Genomic DNA, 15,680 nt, shown 5'->3' on the forward strand with positions numbered 1-15,680 from the left:
GACACTGAGTTGTAGGACTTTCTGGCAAAGTAGCCAAAAGTATGTTGAGTGGATATTGAGAAGCAAGGACGGAATATATAAGCAGTACCAAGAAGTCTGGCCAGTGGCCTGCCTAGATGAGCATTCTCATGGGTCTCTCTCTACAAGTGGAAGATGAAATGAACTCAGATGTTTCCACTTAACACTGGTGCTTCCTCTAAAGATGTCTCCAGGGCAGGCAAACTAATGTTCTATGTATCACAAGGATTTTCCATACAATTCAGGCAGTTTGTCTCAGTCTCCACATGAAGCCCAGGCTGTTTACTTTAGAGAAAGAAGCAATTAAACTTTAAGATTCCACAAGTAGCACCAAGTCCCTCTCCTTTATGCTAGGTATATCAGCAACCTTCAGGTCTTCTGCACTAGAGCAAACAAGCATCCCTAGTAAGGGCTTTGACTGTTCCTGCATTACACATCACAGTACAAATTTAATTCTCCTAACTTCATGGAAAAAATGGACTCCTAGAATGAAGACACTGTGCATTGGGCTTCATATTTATAATGGGATTATTGACGGTCATCTAATTTGCATGTCATGAGCTCACTCATTTAGGTATAGAATTTTATAAGCTTTATATTTTTAACTTTTGGTGTCATTTCAGATGGAAGCAGCAAGTATGGGGTAAATATTGGGTATAAACATGACAGATTGAGAAAAACCCTTCAGCACAAATTGTTGACATCATCCCTCAAGTCAACTGCAACTAGTTCTAGTTTCAAATCTATAGGTTCTGCACCTGGTATTCCTTCAGAAATAAGCTTCCCTAATGGTAAGGCTAACAGTGATGGGACTACATTTGTATTCCAGTGATAACGAATTTGAGCTCCAAACAAATATAAATGTGTATATACATATATGGGTGTGCATGTAAACACTGTATGTTTGCATATATATATGTGTGTGTGTGTGTGTGTGTGTGTGTGTGTGTGTGTGTGTGTGTGTAATTGTATGCCTGAACTTTCTCTTAGCTGAAAAAGTGTATTTAGAAGCACCTAATGAACTTAGGGTGTATAAATCTGATACAATGTTAGACTAATGGGGGAGAGAGGAGACAGAAGTTTAAAAATACTTCAAGGGCTATTAGAAACAATTGTCACAGACCACTAAATCCAAAAGGAACCTTAAACAGCTTGATATAGTTCTCCCATTTTTCACACGTAGAATCTTAATCATGGTAATGGAAAATGCCTTATGGACCAGTCACTCAGTCCATTAGCAGCAGATTGGACAGAGCTCAGGTTTTTTGGCTATCAAGAATACTACTTCTTACCAAGAAACTCTTTGAGTTCCATGTAACTCTGAGATATTTACTTTATTTCACAGAAAGCTGTATTTCTACATTGTGAGAGATATTTAGCTGGGGTGGAGTTTGGAGGAAAATTTCATGGAAAGGATGAATCTACAGGCTAAAAAGTAGAAAAGCAAAGTAAAAAGTTAAATCTGTTAAGTTGAATGCTATTGAAAGTAGTAGAAGCAGCCGGGCGTGGTGGCGCACGCCTTTAATCCCAGTACTCGGGAGGCAGAGGTAGGAGGATCGCTGTGAGTTCAAGGCCACCCTGAGACTCTGTAGTGAATTCCAGGTCAGCCTGGGCTAGAGTGAGACCCTACCTCAAAAAAAAAAAAAAAGAAAGTAGTAGAAGTGAAGAGCCAGGAGACCCAGGCCTGTCTCAGAGTGACTACAACTCAGCCAGTGCAGTAGGAAGACTGTCACAGGTGCTAAAACTCAATCTGGATGTTTCCATCAAACTCGCAGTACCTAAAATTTCATATCCATTAACCACAGTGGGAAAACTCGTGCTCTACCAGACCAGGCACTACCAACTTGAGAAATAGTCAAACTAACATTGCAAGCACATCAAGTCCATAGAAAATATACATGTGTTCTTCTAATTGGGTGCCTCTCAGCTTTCACCAGGTATATTCTCCCTTAGGTTAAGGTTAAGGCCAATAACACTGCTTGCTATTCAAATGGAGGAAGATTGTACACACCCATTGCCTAAACAGTACTGTCAGAATGAATTGATTTACACAACGTTTGTATTAACAATATCTCCAAAACTACCATGACCTTCATGTCCTTTCACTGTAGACCAGGCTGCATTTGAACTCACTGTGTTCTCCTACCTCAGCTGGGATTAAAGGTGTGAGCCACCATGCCCAGATGAAACATGGTTTGATGTTTCTGGGTGGACATGGAGCTTCCTTTCCAATTGTTTATTCAGTCATTCTGTGAAATTTCCACATGCTTCTACTTTGTGAATTCTTAATGTGCCAACTGAAATGTTCTTTTTTTCTATTAATGCAGATATCTTTGATGAAGATTCCTTTTTCTCTTCTTTGAGTTGTGAAGTCATGCCTAAGTCTTATATAAGAAGAATAATACCTGAAGAAATCAAAGCAAATCCCGTTCACAAAAAAAAAACAATCTTTTTCAATAAATCTCAGCAGAGATTCTCACCAGCCCTCAGCCATGGATTGGGGAAAAATTTGAGTTTGTGAAGCAATGTGCCTCAGCCTTGTATGCTAAATATTGTTTCAGGAAGGGCAGCATAACATTTAGTGAATATTAAAGTCAGAATAATTCTCCTCTTCAGTATTAATAGTTGTTTCTTTTCTGAGATAAAATTGGAACCTATAGATGATATATTAGGGGAAAAGTGTCTACAGAATTGGAGACCCATATCCAAAAAGAAACAAAAAAATCAAGACTAGAATCCTAATTTCCCTGTCTTAGGAGACAGACAATTTCAGATGATCAAAGTATCAGAATCACTGGCTGGCCTGACACCCATAGATAAAATAGGGTGGAAGATTTACAAAGTCATACTTTCTAGAAAATGTCTCTGAACTGTTTACTTGTAATAACCTGTCATAACCTAACTCTCCAAATCTCTATTATGCAAGTCTTTCTTTTGAGTGGTCCCTTTATTAGAATGCATACATGTTTTGTGGAAAGGATGAATCATCAGTCCACACATGCAGGGATCCTTTGGTGGGGACTAATTTTTTCAGCCAAGACAGCTTGTCCAGAGGGTAGCAAGCGGGGTCCTGAAAAATTTAGCAGAGCAGGAACTTGCTGAATCTAGTATCTCTCCTTAGGAAGCAAAGGTCCATCCAGAGCAAGCAGGACAATAGGGAATAGGGAAAAGGAGGATCACTTTAATGCAACACAGTGGGCAAAGCAGGTAAAATCTGGCAGGTTTGGGTTCTGTGGCTAAGCAAAATTAGAGATCTTTATCACACCCCAAATTCTGCTGCTAAGGTTTCCCAGACAAGTAGGCGACAAACCTTTGGCCTTGCATACAAAGAAATAAAGAAATGAACATTCTAGAAGGATATATAAAATACTGTGATTGCCTTCACAAAGGGAGAGTGGGTATGTGGCAGCCAGAGAAAAAGTGAGATTTACTTTTTACTCTATGCTTCTTTGTATCTGTTGAATCTTGTGCTGACAGAATATATTACCTCTTTAAACAATAAATAACGAACATATAAAGTCAACCAGACTCTACCAATGAGAAAAAATAAACTCTTGAGTTTCCACTCTGTAAAACAAGTCCCCATTACCCTTACAAATGTGTAAGGTGCAGTAGCCTGTGGAGACAGCCAATCCAGGTTCGAAATCAGCTCTGCAACTCCCTATATGTGTGACCTCAAGAAGTCACAATAATCATGTAGTCACCATGTAATTGATGCTTAGATGGGCTATGGTGTGGAATTTTTCTAGCACACTGAAACAGAGCACATCTTAACTACTTTCTCTTTTTCTCCCCATTTGCTTGCCACTCCCTCCCTCCTGGCCCAACACAGCATGTCTATTCCATTAAAAGTACCACATCAGATCCTCTTAGCAAAATTGAACACCGACTACTATAGAAATTGGAGCTGGATCCAGTCCATGGTACAAAGCTCTCAGGCACCACTTGGTTCCTCTATCAGTTCACAGACATTCACCCAGAATGTCAGTCAGTCTGCTTTCCTCTTAAATTATGTCTCATGGAAATTCCACACCCATTTCTTACAATACATTTTCATGTGTACACTTTCTGTAAGAGGGAGAATGTATTCTCCCTCTCTCTCTCTCTCTCTCTCTCTCTCTCTCTCTCTCTCTCTCTCTCTCTCTGTCTCTCTCTCTGTGTGTGTGGGGAGAGAGAGAGAGAGAGAGAGAGAGAGAGAGAGAGAGAGAGAGACAGAGAGAGAGAGTTGTGTGTTGGGGGGAACTAACAAAAAATGATAGCCAAAATGCCCTCAAACTGATAGCATTAAGTTATCCAAAACTAGATCTAAAAACAAGACTTGGTTGAAAGTCAGAAATCTGCAAATAACATGCATTCTTCAAGTAGTTTGATTTGCAGGGAGGGGGTCTTTTGGCCCTTAAAATACCCATGACTGTATTTCTTTGAAGCAAGTACTAGGACCCTGATTGTTCTGCTGCTGCTGGAATGATGGATGTGCAGCTGCTTGTCTCTCATGCCCTGACATGCTGTCAAGAACAGAAACGTTATTTTATATAAAAGTTCACTATTACTGTCATGACTACTCCTGTTAATTAGTAAAACATGGGTTTTCTGCAAATTAGATGACAGTCTGAAATTGCAAGGAGAACACAGTTTGAACTTCTTTAGCTTATCCTTTGGTCTGTTCTTTCTGCACCCACAAAGTGGTTGACACTGTTATGAAGACAGGCTCAAGTTATTGTGGAAAAGAAGCTCTGGAATCTTTGGACTGCTTTCAACCATTACCCAAGTATTCAATGAGCCTTGACATGGAAGGAGAATGAGACATTTCAAACTTCGTCTACTACCTCCAGCAGCTGTTTAGCTGGGCAGACCTGGCATGAATGCTGCAATAGTGAACAATTAAATAACAGTTATGGGGGAAAGATGGAGGGTTTAGTCAGGCAGGGAGTGGAGGATGAGCAGCTTGGGTAAGATAGAATACTATTTCTCAACACCATGGGCCAATGTTCATTATCAAGCCCTGGAAAACAAATTTATAAAACCCTCATTGCTCCAGGTGTGGCCTTCCATTCTCTGTCATGCCGGTGGTTAGAAGCAATCTCTAGAGCAATGCTGAGGAAGTTTCTACCAAAAACTCCAATCCTTATTGTTTGGTCAAAAGTCCTAAAGAAGCCAGGTGTGGTGGTGCACGCCTTTAATCCCAGCACTTAGGAGACAGAGGCAGGAGGATCACCATGAGTTTGAGGCAACCCTGAGACTACATAGTTAATTCCAGGTCAGCCTGGACCAGAGTGAGACCCTACCTCAAAAAACCAAAATTTAAAAAAAGTCCTAAAGATGACTGTGACCATATGTGATGGCCCACCTCCCCCACATCCAAGAACATGCGAAGGTGGAAGTGAAAGGATCAGAGAAAGCAAAACTTGAGTTTTATACCTTCAACAATCTCTGCTTATGGTTGATTGATGTGTACTTGGTCCTCACCTTCATACCTATAAGGAACACAAATAGTCTAGTACAATGGAAAGTGTCCTTTGTATACCTCTAGTTGGTTATACAAAACAAAAAAAATGGATTAAATTTATACTAGCAGGGTCTGGCATTTTAAAAGTACTCCACATAAATATTTGTCACTTGTATGTCAGGATAAACATGAGGGAATTACTGGTCTAAAACTGTGCATTGAGGAAAAGGATGGGAAAATGATGTTTATACTACCTCAAAAAGCAGAGTTTCTCCAAGGAGGAAGGCTACTGGATTTTTTCCCATAGACTCAGTTTGAAGGCCTGTGACAGTAAGGTAGACTACAGAATTTTATCTTCCCCAACCTATGTTTAAATGAAGGGGCACGTGTTAAGAACATTATTTTCACTAATTCTGGACATATTAGTTAAATGAATATATTCTATTTACCCCTAGTTATTTGGAATTATGGGAAATCATCATTTCTTCAGAGTATTTGGAATTTTCCTGAGAAAGCAGAAGAGGTCATATTAGGAGATTACTTGATAAATACTATTGTTAATCCAAATCATAAACTAAAACATGTTCTACAGAGGCAATTTCTACTCAAATCAACAAGTGAGTGGGCAATTTAAGTACCCAGATAAACCTCAATGTAGGGCAAACTAGGCTATAAATCAAAATTAGCTGGGTATACTGTAGATTTAATAAATTAGCCTAAACCCAGAATAGTTAAATGAAATAAAGTTTCAGCTAATGGGACACACAGTACTCATAGCTAGCCTGAGATCCTTTTCCAGAGAGATGGCAATAGACACTGAGAAGATTCAAAACTCATCAAAGCAGAAAATTAGAGGTTCCTAAGAACTCAACACTCAAGATTTCTAACACACTCTCCAAAGCTGAGGAAACTTCATGGAAATGGGGCAAGAAATAATTGAAGAGCCAAAGGGTGGGCAGGTGTTCTGTGGGGCTCTGTCATCTGAACATGAACTGTCTGGTGCATTCATGAACCCACAGCGCTACCAATAACCTCACTGATGAGAGCTTTCAGTGGAATAAGGGTATGGGTGGGGAGACATAAGCATAATCTAATGATAATATGAATAATTTATAATATATTCATGTAATAAAGTTCTCAATAAAAATGGGAAACATTAATTACAGCATAGGAGTTAATTCATATTAAAACTTTTCCTCACTTGATAGGTTTGATCAAAGGTGGTCTTAAAAGTCTTCTTAATGGGGCTGGTGAGGTTGCTTAATGGTTAAGGTGCTTGCCCTAATGCCTAAGCTCCAGGTTTGATTCTCCAGTATCCACGTAAGCCAGCTGCACAAGATAGCACATACATCTGGAGTTTGTTTGCAGAGGCTTGAGGCCCTAATGTAGCCATTCTCTCTCTCTTTGCCTCTCTCTTGTTCAAAAGTAGTAAAAAAATAAAATAAAATATTAAAAATCAGAGAGAACCAAGGCCAACAAGATCTATCAACAGGACAAGGATCGCAGACTCCATGTCAGCAGGCGAACCACCCTAAGCACAGAAGCTAGGGCCCAGGTGAAAATACAAAGGAATTGGTGAGATGAGCAAGAATGCTGCTTCCAGGGAAAGACAGAAAATCTGTGTCAGGGTGATGGAGGCAGACACTGAAGACACTTAAAATGCACCAAAGCAGAAATTCAGAAGCTGCTGTGAGCTTAACACTAAAGTAGACTTAAAACACTCCCACCAAGGCTCAGAGAATTTTGCAGAAGAGGGGCCAGAAAGAATGTAAGAGATACAGGGTACGATGGAATAGCCAGAGTTATTACTTCCCCTCTGACTGACTGCTGCTCTCACAACTCATAACCCATAACTCCATAATGAATATCAGCAACCCTACTAAGGAGGGCCCTCGGTGGAGTGGGGGCAGGGAGGAGGACAACTTGATGTAACTATACAAAGTTTCAACTTAATAAAAAAAATTCTAAAAAAATGTATCCTTTTTGAGGACTGGACAGATGGCTTAGTGGTTAAGGCATTTGCCTGCAAAGCCAGTGGACCTTGGTTTGATTCCACAGGACCCACATAAGCCAGATGCACAAGGTGACACATGCATCTGGAGTTGATTTGCAGTGGCTGGAGGCCCTGGTATACCCATTCTCTCTTGCTCTCTCTCTCTCTCTCTCTCTCTCTCTCTCTCTCTCTCTCTCTCTCTCTCTTATCTCTCTCCCTCTTCTACCCTCTTTCAAATAAATAAATAAAAATATTTTTTAAAGTCTCCTTAATGAACTTGGGTGGGCATGTATCTCTGTGGGAGGATATAGAATCAATTGGGTATATGCCCTGGACTAATATAGCTGGGACTTATGGTTTTTCAATTTTTAGCTCTTTGTGAAATCTTTGCACTTATTTCCATAGTAGCTGCATCAGTTTACACTCCCATGAACAGTGAATAAGTATTACCCTTTCCCTACAACCTCACCACCATTTGGATAAGGAAAATGTGGTACATGTACACAATGGAGTTTTACTCAGCTATAAATAAAAATGAAGTTATGAAATTTTCAGGAAAATGGATGGAATTGGAAAAAAAATATGTTAATTGAAGTAACCCAAGCACAAAAAGACAAAATCATATATTCTCTCTCATATGTGGATCCCAACTTTTAGTGTTTGAGGTAAGTAAATATGGAGATGTGAGACAGTATGTGCAATGAGTCAAGACAGGGAACCACAAGAGAGGATAAAGGGGTGATGAGAGAGAGAATATAAGGAATCATGTACTATGAAAGCAGAAGGAAGTTAAGCTAGGGAAAGAGGAAATTCCATAATGAAACCTAATTATCTGTATGCTGACAATTTATTTAAGTCCTGTCAGCTAGAGGAAAATTGAGACATGTTTTTTCCTGATAATACCTCCTGACATCATTTAGGCCATTTAGTATAGAACACTTGGAATTGTTAGTTCTTTCTCTGAGCCATCAAGATATAAATCCCTTCCCAGTCTCTAGCAAGTGTTATATATTTAGGATATTCATTTATATTTTTCATTCATTTATTTATTTTGTGGTGCTTGGGATGGAATCTAAGGCTCTGTGTATACTAGGCAAGTGCTTTACAACAGAGTTACATCCACAGCCCTTGTGTTTTTGCGACATGCTCTCACTATGTAACACAGGCTAGTCTAGAGCTCTCAGTTCTCCTACTTCACCCTCCAAAGCGCTGGCATTTGTGTGACCACACCCTGGCTGCCAGGAATGTCTTTTTTAAAGTACCAGTATTCATCCCTTGGAAAGGAGTCAGGAAAGCTTTTGTCTATTTCCTAGTCTCTGTAGCAAAGTAGGAACTTAACTTATACAAGTGCTGTTTTGCAAACAGAGATGGCTAAATCACACTGATACTCTGTCCCATAACCTCCAATGATTTTCTCTAGGTCATCTCAGCACTTTAAACCCTCCTGCCTGTTCTTTCAACATAATTAAGTTTAAGTTCTCTCTTTTACTGCTATTACTTTGACCTCCCATTGTAGTAGTCCTAAATAAATTCTTCCTTATCTATTCAAAAATTAAAAATGTCTGGGCTACTGAGTATATAAAAAAAATGAAGAAATTTTCCAAACCTAGGGTTTCTTATGTCAGGGTTGAGCATATACAATATATCTACTACACACAATCTAATTCTGAACATATTTGATTTGAATGATGGCTAGCTGAGTAAAATGCTTCTTCAGGGAGGATGCAATAATGGTTAGAAAAGGAGTTTTCCCTTACCTTCATGCTCACACCTCTCATAGAATCACTTGTTTTACACAAGGCTGGGGTGAAGCAAAGAGTTTTACGAGAGCTCAAGATCAGCTTCCCAGTGCACTTGAGAAGAATGCTGTTAGAAACAGTGACCTCAGCCAGGTGCACACTTGTAATCTCAGCATTCATGGGGCAGAGGCAGGAGGATTGCCAGAAACTTGATTCCCCTACATGTCTGACAGTATATGTTATGTTGACCCTAATTTTTTATGCTTGTGTGTATGTAATATGGTGTGTGTGTGTGTGTGTGTGTGTGTGTGTGTGTTATAAACATGCCCTTGCAATGAATGCTCTGTGAGCTCACCTGTGGTGGGCACAGTGGCCAAAGCTCAACATTAAGGGTCCTGTTCTATCTCTCTTCCACCTATTCTTGCTTAAGCCTGAATGAATTACTGATACCAGAGTTTGCTGTTTTTCATGAGCCTGGGTGATTCTCTGGTTTTCGCTCCCCCTTGCTGGACTGGAGGTATAGGCCAGCATGTGACCACACCCAGCTGTTTACATGGGAACTTGAGATTCAAACTCAGGTAGTTTCAGGCCCTCAACTTTTAAAATCCTTCAGATTTTATTAAGAAAGCCTTCTCTGAAACTTGCCTGCAAAGTTTGAGGACCCAGGTTTGATTCCCCAGTACCCACATAAGCGAGATGCACTAAGTGGCACATGCACCTGGAATTTGTTTGCAGTGGCTAGAGACCCTGGCACACCCATTCTCTAGCTGCCTCTCTCTCTCTCAAATAAATAAAAATAAAGTAAAATAAATAAAATTTGAAATCAGATTGATTTCATATCCAGGCATGGCATTTCACAGTTCTCAGTTAAGAATTAATAAAGCATTCCACCATCATGTTATGATCAAAAAAAAAAAAAAAGAAAGCCTTCTCTGAGATGGAAATCTAGGAGGAGTACTTACATTCTCCATCCTACTGTGATAATGAAATGATACAAAATGAGATTCATAGAAAAGTGGGGGGGCAAATGGCATTTAGGGCCCTACGTTGAAGAACTTTAGTGTGGTATATGAAAATGGACTCAGTTCAAGTGTAGTGATATAGGTGTGTAATCCAAGAGCCCTGAAGTTAAGAGGATAATGAGTTCAAAGTCTGTCTGCACTACAGAGCAAGGTCAAGGCCATCCCTAACACTACATACCACGGTCCAAGACAACCAGGACTACTTAGATCTGGTAGAGTCAAAGTGCAAAACCCCAGGTTTGATTCTCAGTACTGTCAATAAATAAATAAATAAATAAATAAATAAATAAATAAATAAATAAATAAATAAAGCAGAATAAATGGATTCAAAATAAATCAATAATAAATAGTAACTTCAAATATTGGAAACACCTGCCATCTAAAGGAATATAGAAAGTGCAGATGTTTCTTGAAATGTAGTCCTACACAAAACTACAAAAATTAAAGAAAAATTGGAACTGGCCAATTTAAGTTTTTTTTTAAGATTTATGTAGTCCTACACAAAACTATGTAAATTAAACAAAAATTTGAACTGGCCAACTATTAAGTTTTTTAAAAGATTTATGTATGCTGAACGTGGTGGTGTACACCTTTAATCCCAGCACACAGGAGACAGAGGCTGGAGGATCACTGTGAGTTCGAGGCCAGTCTGAGACTACAGAGTAAATCACAGGTCAGCCTGGGCCAGTGCAAGACCCTTCATCTGAAAACAACACCAACAACAGATAAAAGACTTATTTATATTAACCTAGTGTTCATAATAAAAACAAAGTTGAAGCCTTTTGCTTACCTCAGACATTATTTAAATGTAATGGGAGTAAAACTAAGGGATATATTATACTAATAGGGTAAAAGCATTAAAATCAGGAGAGAAGGTAGATAGACGGTTAGATTAATAGATACTGCTTTCACCTTCAAAATGTTAGCCAGCTCATCTATCACGCTCACTTGGTTGTGGGCAGCAATGGGACTAGAAATGGAAATGAATCTGAGTTGTAGTGAATTTTGATGAAAATCTAGTTTATGCAAGAAAGATTCTTTTTGAATCCTCACCCCACAAGTTCTCTGAGGAATTGAAACTTTAGAGGCAGTTACAGGGAAAGAATAAAGACCTAGTGTAACAGGCAACATCAACATGTCACTCAGTACCTCTTTCAGGAGTATAGATGCATACATTATAGAGAACCATCCTTCCCCAGACTAAACCATATGGGTCTTTAGTGGATCTACGAGATCAGCATGTGGAGTTGAAGTTGAGGGCTATTTCCCAGCTTTAAGGCTGGTGACTGTGCAGCTGAGGAGGAATGAGAAAAGGAGCTCTTTCTTCTGCATCCTGTAGACCTCAGTCCAGAAATGTGAGCACGAAAGTTTTCGGTGAAGTTTGACTTTCTTTCAGTCTGTTAGCTAATCAAGTTTAGCATGCTGATTGCTACAGAAACTACTTTGTGCCCAGAATATGCTGAACCCCATAGAAAGGGTTATAAAGTTGTACAAGCCACTTTTCTACCCTTCAGAAGCTGCCACTATACTTGTGGTGATAAAAATCTTAGTATCTATAACACGTTCTGCAAAGTAACATATATGAACTCTTTAAGTTGTGTGCAAGAGACCTTTAGGCACAACCAACAATAGCTATTTAATTATTAATCCAATTCTAGAAATATTTACTGAGCAATTATAATACTTGAGGCACTGAGAAAGACAGACATAATTCCTACAATTGTGTGGGAAGCAATTAAATGTGCACTGACAATACAGTGTGTGAGATTTTCATACATCATTACTACATAACTGGTACAAGTTCAGTACGTATATCTCAACTGTAAATGTTCTTTGTAGCTTCTAATAAAATTCCATGATACAACACTTCTATTCCTTAAGGATGCATGCACATGTATCCACAAAAATATTTGTACATTAATGGTCACTGTTACTTTATTCATAAGCCTAGAGGAACAGCCCAAATGTTCAACAGGTGAAAGGATAAAATTATGAGATAAAAGGCTGGAGAGATTCCTCAGTGCTTAAGGAACTTGCTTGCAAAGCCTAAGGACCCTGGTTTGATTCCCCAGTACCCACATAAGGCCAGATGCACAAAAGGGGCATATGCATCTGGATTTCATTTGCAGCTGCTGGAGTCCATGCTGCCCCCATTCTCTTTCTGTCTCTCTCTCTTCTCTCTGTCTCTCTCTGATTGCAAATAAATTTTTAAAAACATTATGAGATATGCTTATAATGGAATAAGGCAAAACAGTAAAAATAAACTATGTATATACACAAAATATGAATAAATATAAAATTACCTTATGTCAAAGTAGCTTGACAGCAAAGAGTATATTTTGCATGATGTCATTCATATTAATAAGCAAAATAATTGATTATGTAAATCAGAATAGTGGCAATCTCTGAGGAAGAGATATATATTGGACTAGGTTCAGAAGGGAAGCTTCTGGGGTGATGGAAATGGTATATATCTTTATGTTGATGGTGGCTGCATGTGTATATACATAACTAAAATTTTATCCAGTTACACAGTTAAAATAATAATAATTCATATTGCAAAATATAATTGTCTCTTCATTCCACAATAGAGGGGGATAGCCGGGCATGGTGGTGCACGTCTTTAATCCCAGCACTCGGGAGGCAGAGGTAGGAGGATTGCTGTGAGTTCGAGGCCACCCCTCAGGGTGAATTCCATAGTGAATTCTAGGTCAGCCTGGGCTAGTGTGAGACCCTACCTCCAAAAAAAAAAGAAAAGAAAAAGAAAAAAAGAAAGAAAAGAAAAGGAAAATAGAGGGGGAAACCCATATAGATTTTTAAAGAGCATTTTAGCACTGTCTATGTAAACTTAAATGTATATGTGCTTAGCTCAGAATTCCCACTTCTAGAATTGTATCGTAACACAAGGATACAAAGATCTGTGGGAAAGGGCATTCATTGTAACCCTAAAATACTGAAATCTGGAAATGAAAATGGGAATGAACTAACTACATTTCAGTGTCAGAGTTGTTAACAAAATGTAGGCTGTACATAGCAGGGAGTAATAATACACAGCCAAAAAAAAAAAAAAAAAGACTGAGCTATGCCAATGTAATTAATAATTCAAATATAAGCACAATGTATTTTCTTCATAAAATTAATTTGCATTAGCATACATAACATGATAAAGTAGATGTAAAAATATAAAATGCATGTATGCATATCCTCATATATGTTTATATTCAAAAATCTGTAAGAATGCACATTTCATTATTGATAAGTGTTTACATCTGGAAAGAGGTATTATTGGTTAAGCTTTTATTTTTTTGTTTTATATACTTTTGTATTACTTTAATTTTGATAGCTGGGATTCATAAGTTCTGTACTTTAAAAATTCTCTGTTAAGGAAGTACACAGTATGATGAGTTTCTCTGAACAATTTTACTGATTATGAGAAGTACGTAGTAGAGACACAGATGAGCATCTTGAGTGAACATAGAATTCAGCCAACAGAGCAGAGAATGAGAGTTGGCATGCACATTGCAGATGGCAGGATTCCCCTTCACCAGAAGGTAGGCACCTCATTATAACAAGAAAGAAGGAGGAAAGGGTGGGCGTCGACAAATTTATAGATTTGGTGATAGGAATTTCAGGGAGCCTCATTTGATAGCTCCTATTTTCTCTATGAAGTAGGAGGTGAGGTAACTTGCTGAGAGTGGTGAGAGCAGTAATGAGATGGAGAAGATTTAAAATAGCTGCCGTAGCAAACACAAGCAAGACCGAATCAGGAAAACAGAATTGTAGGTGTCCTTAAAGATATTCTTGAGTCTAGAGACCATGGTTCAGAATATTTATGTGTGTGTGGGGGTCGTTTCCTGGAAGTGAGGGCAGTTACAGAGCACCTAAACCATGGCAAATCCCCTCTCAACTGAGTTAACTGATGCAATTTATTTTTAAGACAGACATGGTGGGTTAACACCTTTAAACCCAGCAATCAGGAAGCTGAGGTGGGAGGATTTCCACAAGCTTGAGCACAGAATGGACAACCTGAGCTACAGAGTAAGAGTTTGTCTCAAAAGCACACACACACCACCACCATCACCAACACCAAAACAACTACTACTACTACTACAAATCCTAGCTAGTTAATTCAGTGAATAAAATATACTAACATAATGAGTTGGCACCACAGGAGCCCAACTTCTTGCCCCAACTGAAGCATTTGGATGCAATCCCATCACCCAATGCTCTGTAGCACACAGGAGCAGAAGAGACACGAAGAGTACCACTTCATCATTCTAGCCACAGCCTAGAAGCAGCTGCTTTTCACACTCACACCTACAATTCCTTCCTCTATTGGAATGCTTCTCACTGCAGTATTATTTATGGGGACAGGGAGTTGCTGACAATCTGGCATCCATCACCAAGAGAGTGGAGAGGCAAAGTGCGATGGATGCACATTTTGGAGTAGTCCACAGCAATTGGAAACAAGGCATTTGTTGTGCATAGAGGAACACATATAGATTTTTAAATCATAGCGATGGGCTAAAAATAGCATGAGCAAGGAATAGAATGAATGCATATATACATGCAATATTTAATTTACAGGAGTTAAAAAGACTCACTTAAAATGATAATGCATTTTTAGTAAGAACATAGACAAATAAAATAGAATAATTAAACAGAAGATACAGGATGCTAATGAGTGAGCAAGGAGATTTTTGAATGAATTGTGAAGATGACAGGTAATTAATAAGTTAAACAAGATACCAATGATGATAAATGCACCATGAGCTGAGTTTGATGAATTCAACCCACTGCACATAAGGCACTAACTAAATACAGAAATAAATAAATGAATCAAAATGCTTTCCTAACCTCTTATAGGCTTTCTTGCAAGCAACATTTATCTTCAGCATAGAGTAATAGGCTGACACAGGATCAGAGCTGTAGGAGAATACGAATGTTACAAAGGCTGCCCCCTCACCAACTATAGTAATGTAAAATTGGCAAACATTGTGTGTTTCAGGTGTGAACCATGATGTTTTGATACATGCTTACATTGTGAGATGATCACCATAATCAAGATAATTAAAATACCTCATTACTTCATATAGTTGATTTCATCATATGCTGAGAATATTTAAGACAGTACTCCTTTATCAAATTTCAAGTACACAGTATGGTATTGTTAACTTCAGTCAACATACAGTAGATCTTCAAACCTCATGCAACCTGTAACTAGAAATTTGTATCCTCAACTCCTGGCATGACCCTTCTTTTTTTTCCCTATATATAATATGTATTTTCTTAAAAAAACGGGTCTAATTCTGTGGTGGAGGCGGTGGGGGAGCTGGAGGCATACCGAAGGGCGGCATGCCCGCCACCCCCATGCCCATCATCATCACAAAGTTAGAAGGGTTCATGGGAGGGGGAGGAGGGGGTCGGGGCATACATCATGCCGGTGGAACCAGGTGGCGGAG

At 38.9% G+C, this 15,680-nt stretch overlaps 1 protein-coding gene across 1 annotated transcript in view; it reads left to right on the plus strand.

Moving 5' to 3' along the window:
- Window positions 1-2,539, plus strand: part of Adgrg4 (adhesion G protein-coupled receptor G4) — a 121,082-nt gene extending 118,543 nt beyond the window's left edge. The window contains exons 21-22 of the mRNA XM_045139957.1: window positions 642-809; window positions 2,346-2,539. Coding sequence (XP_044995892.1) covers window positions 642-809; window positions 2,346-2,539 — 362 coding nt within the window. The remainder of the gene's footprint in view (window positions 1-641; window positions 810-2,345) is intronic.
- Window positions 2,540-15,680: the final 13,141 nt, after the last annotated feature.

This window comes from Jaculus jaculus, chromosome X (genome assembly GCF_020740685.1).
Source record: "Jaculus jaculus isolate mJacJac1 chromosome X, mJacJac1.mat.Y.cur, whole genome shotgun sequence".
NCBI lineage: Eukaryota > Metazoa > Chordata > Mammalia > Rodentia > Dipodidae > Jaculus > Jaculus jaculus.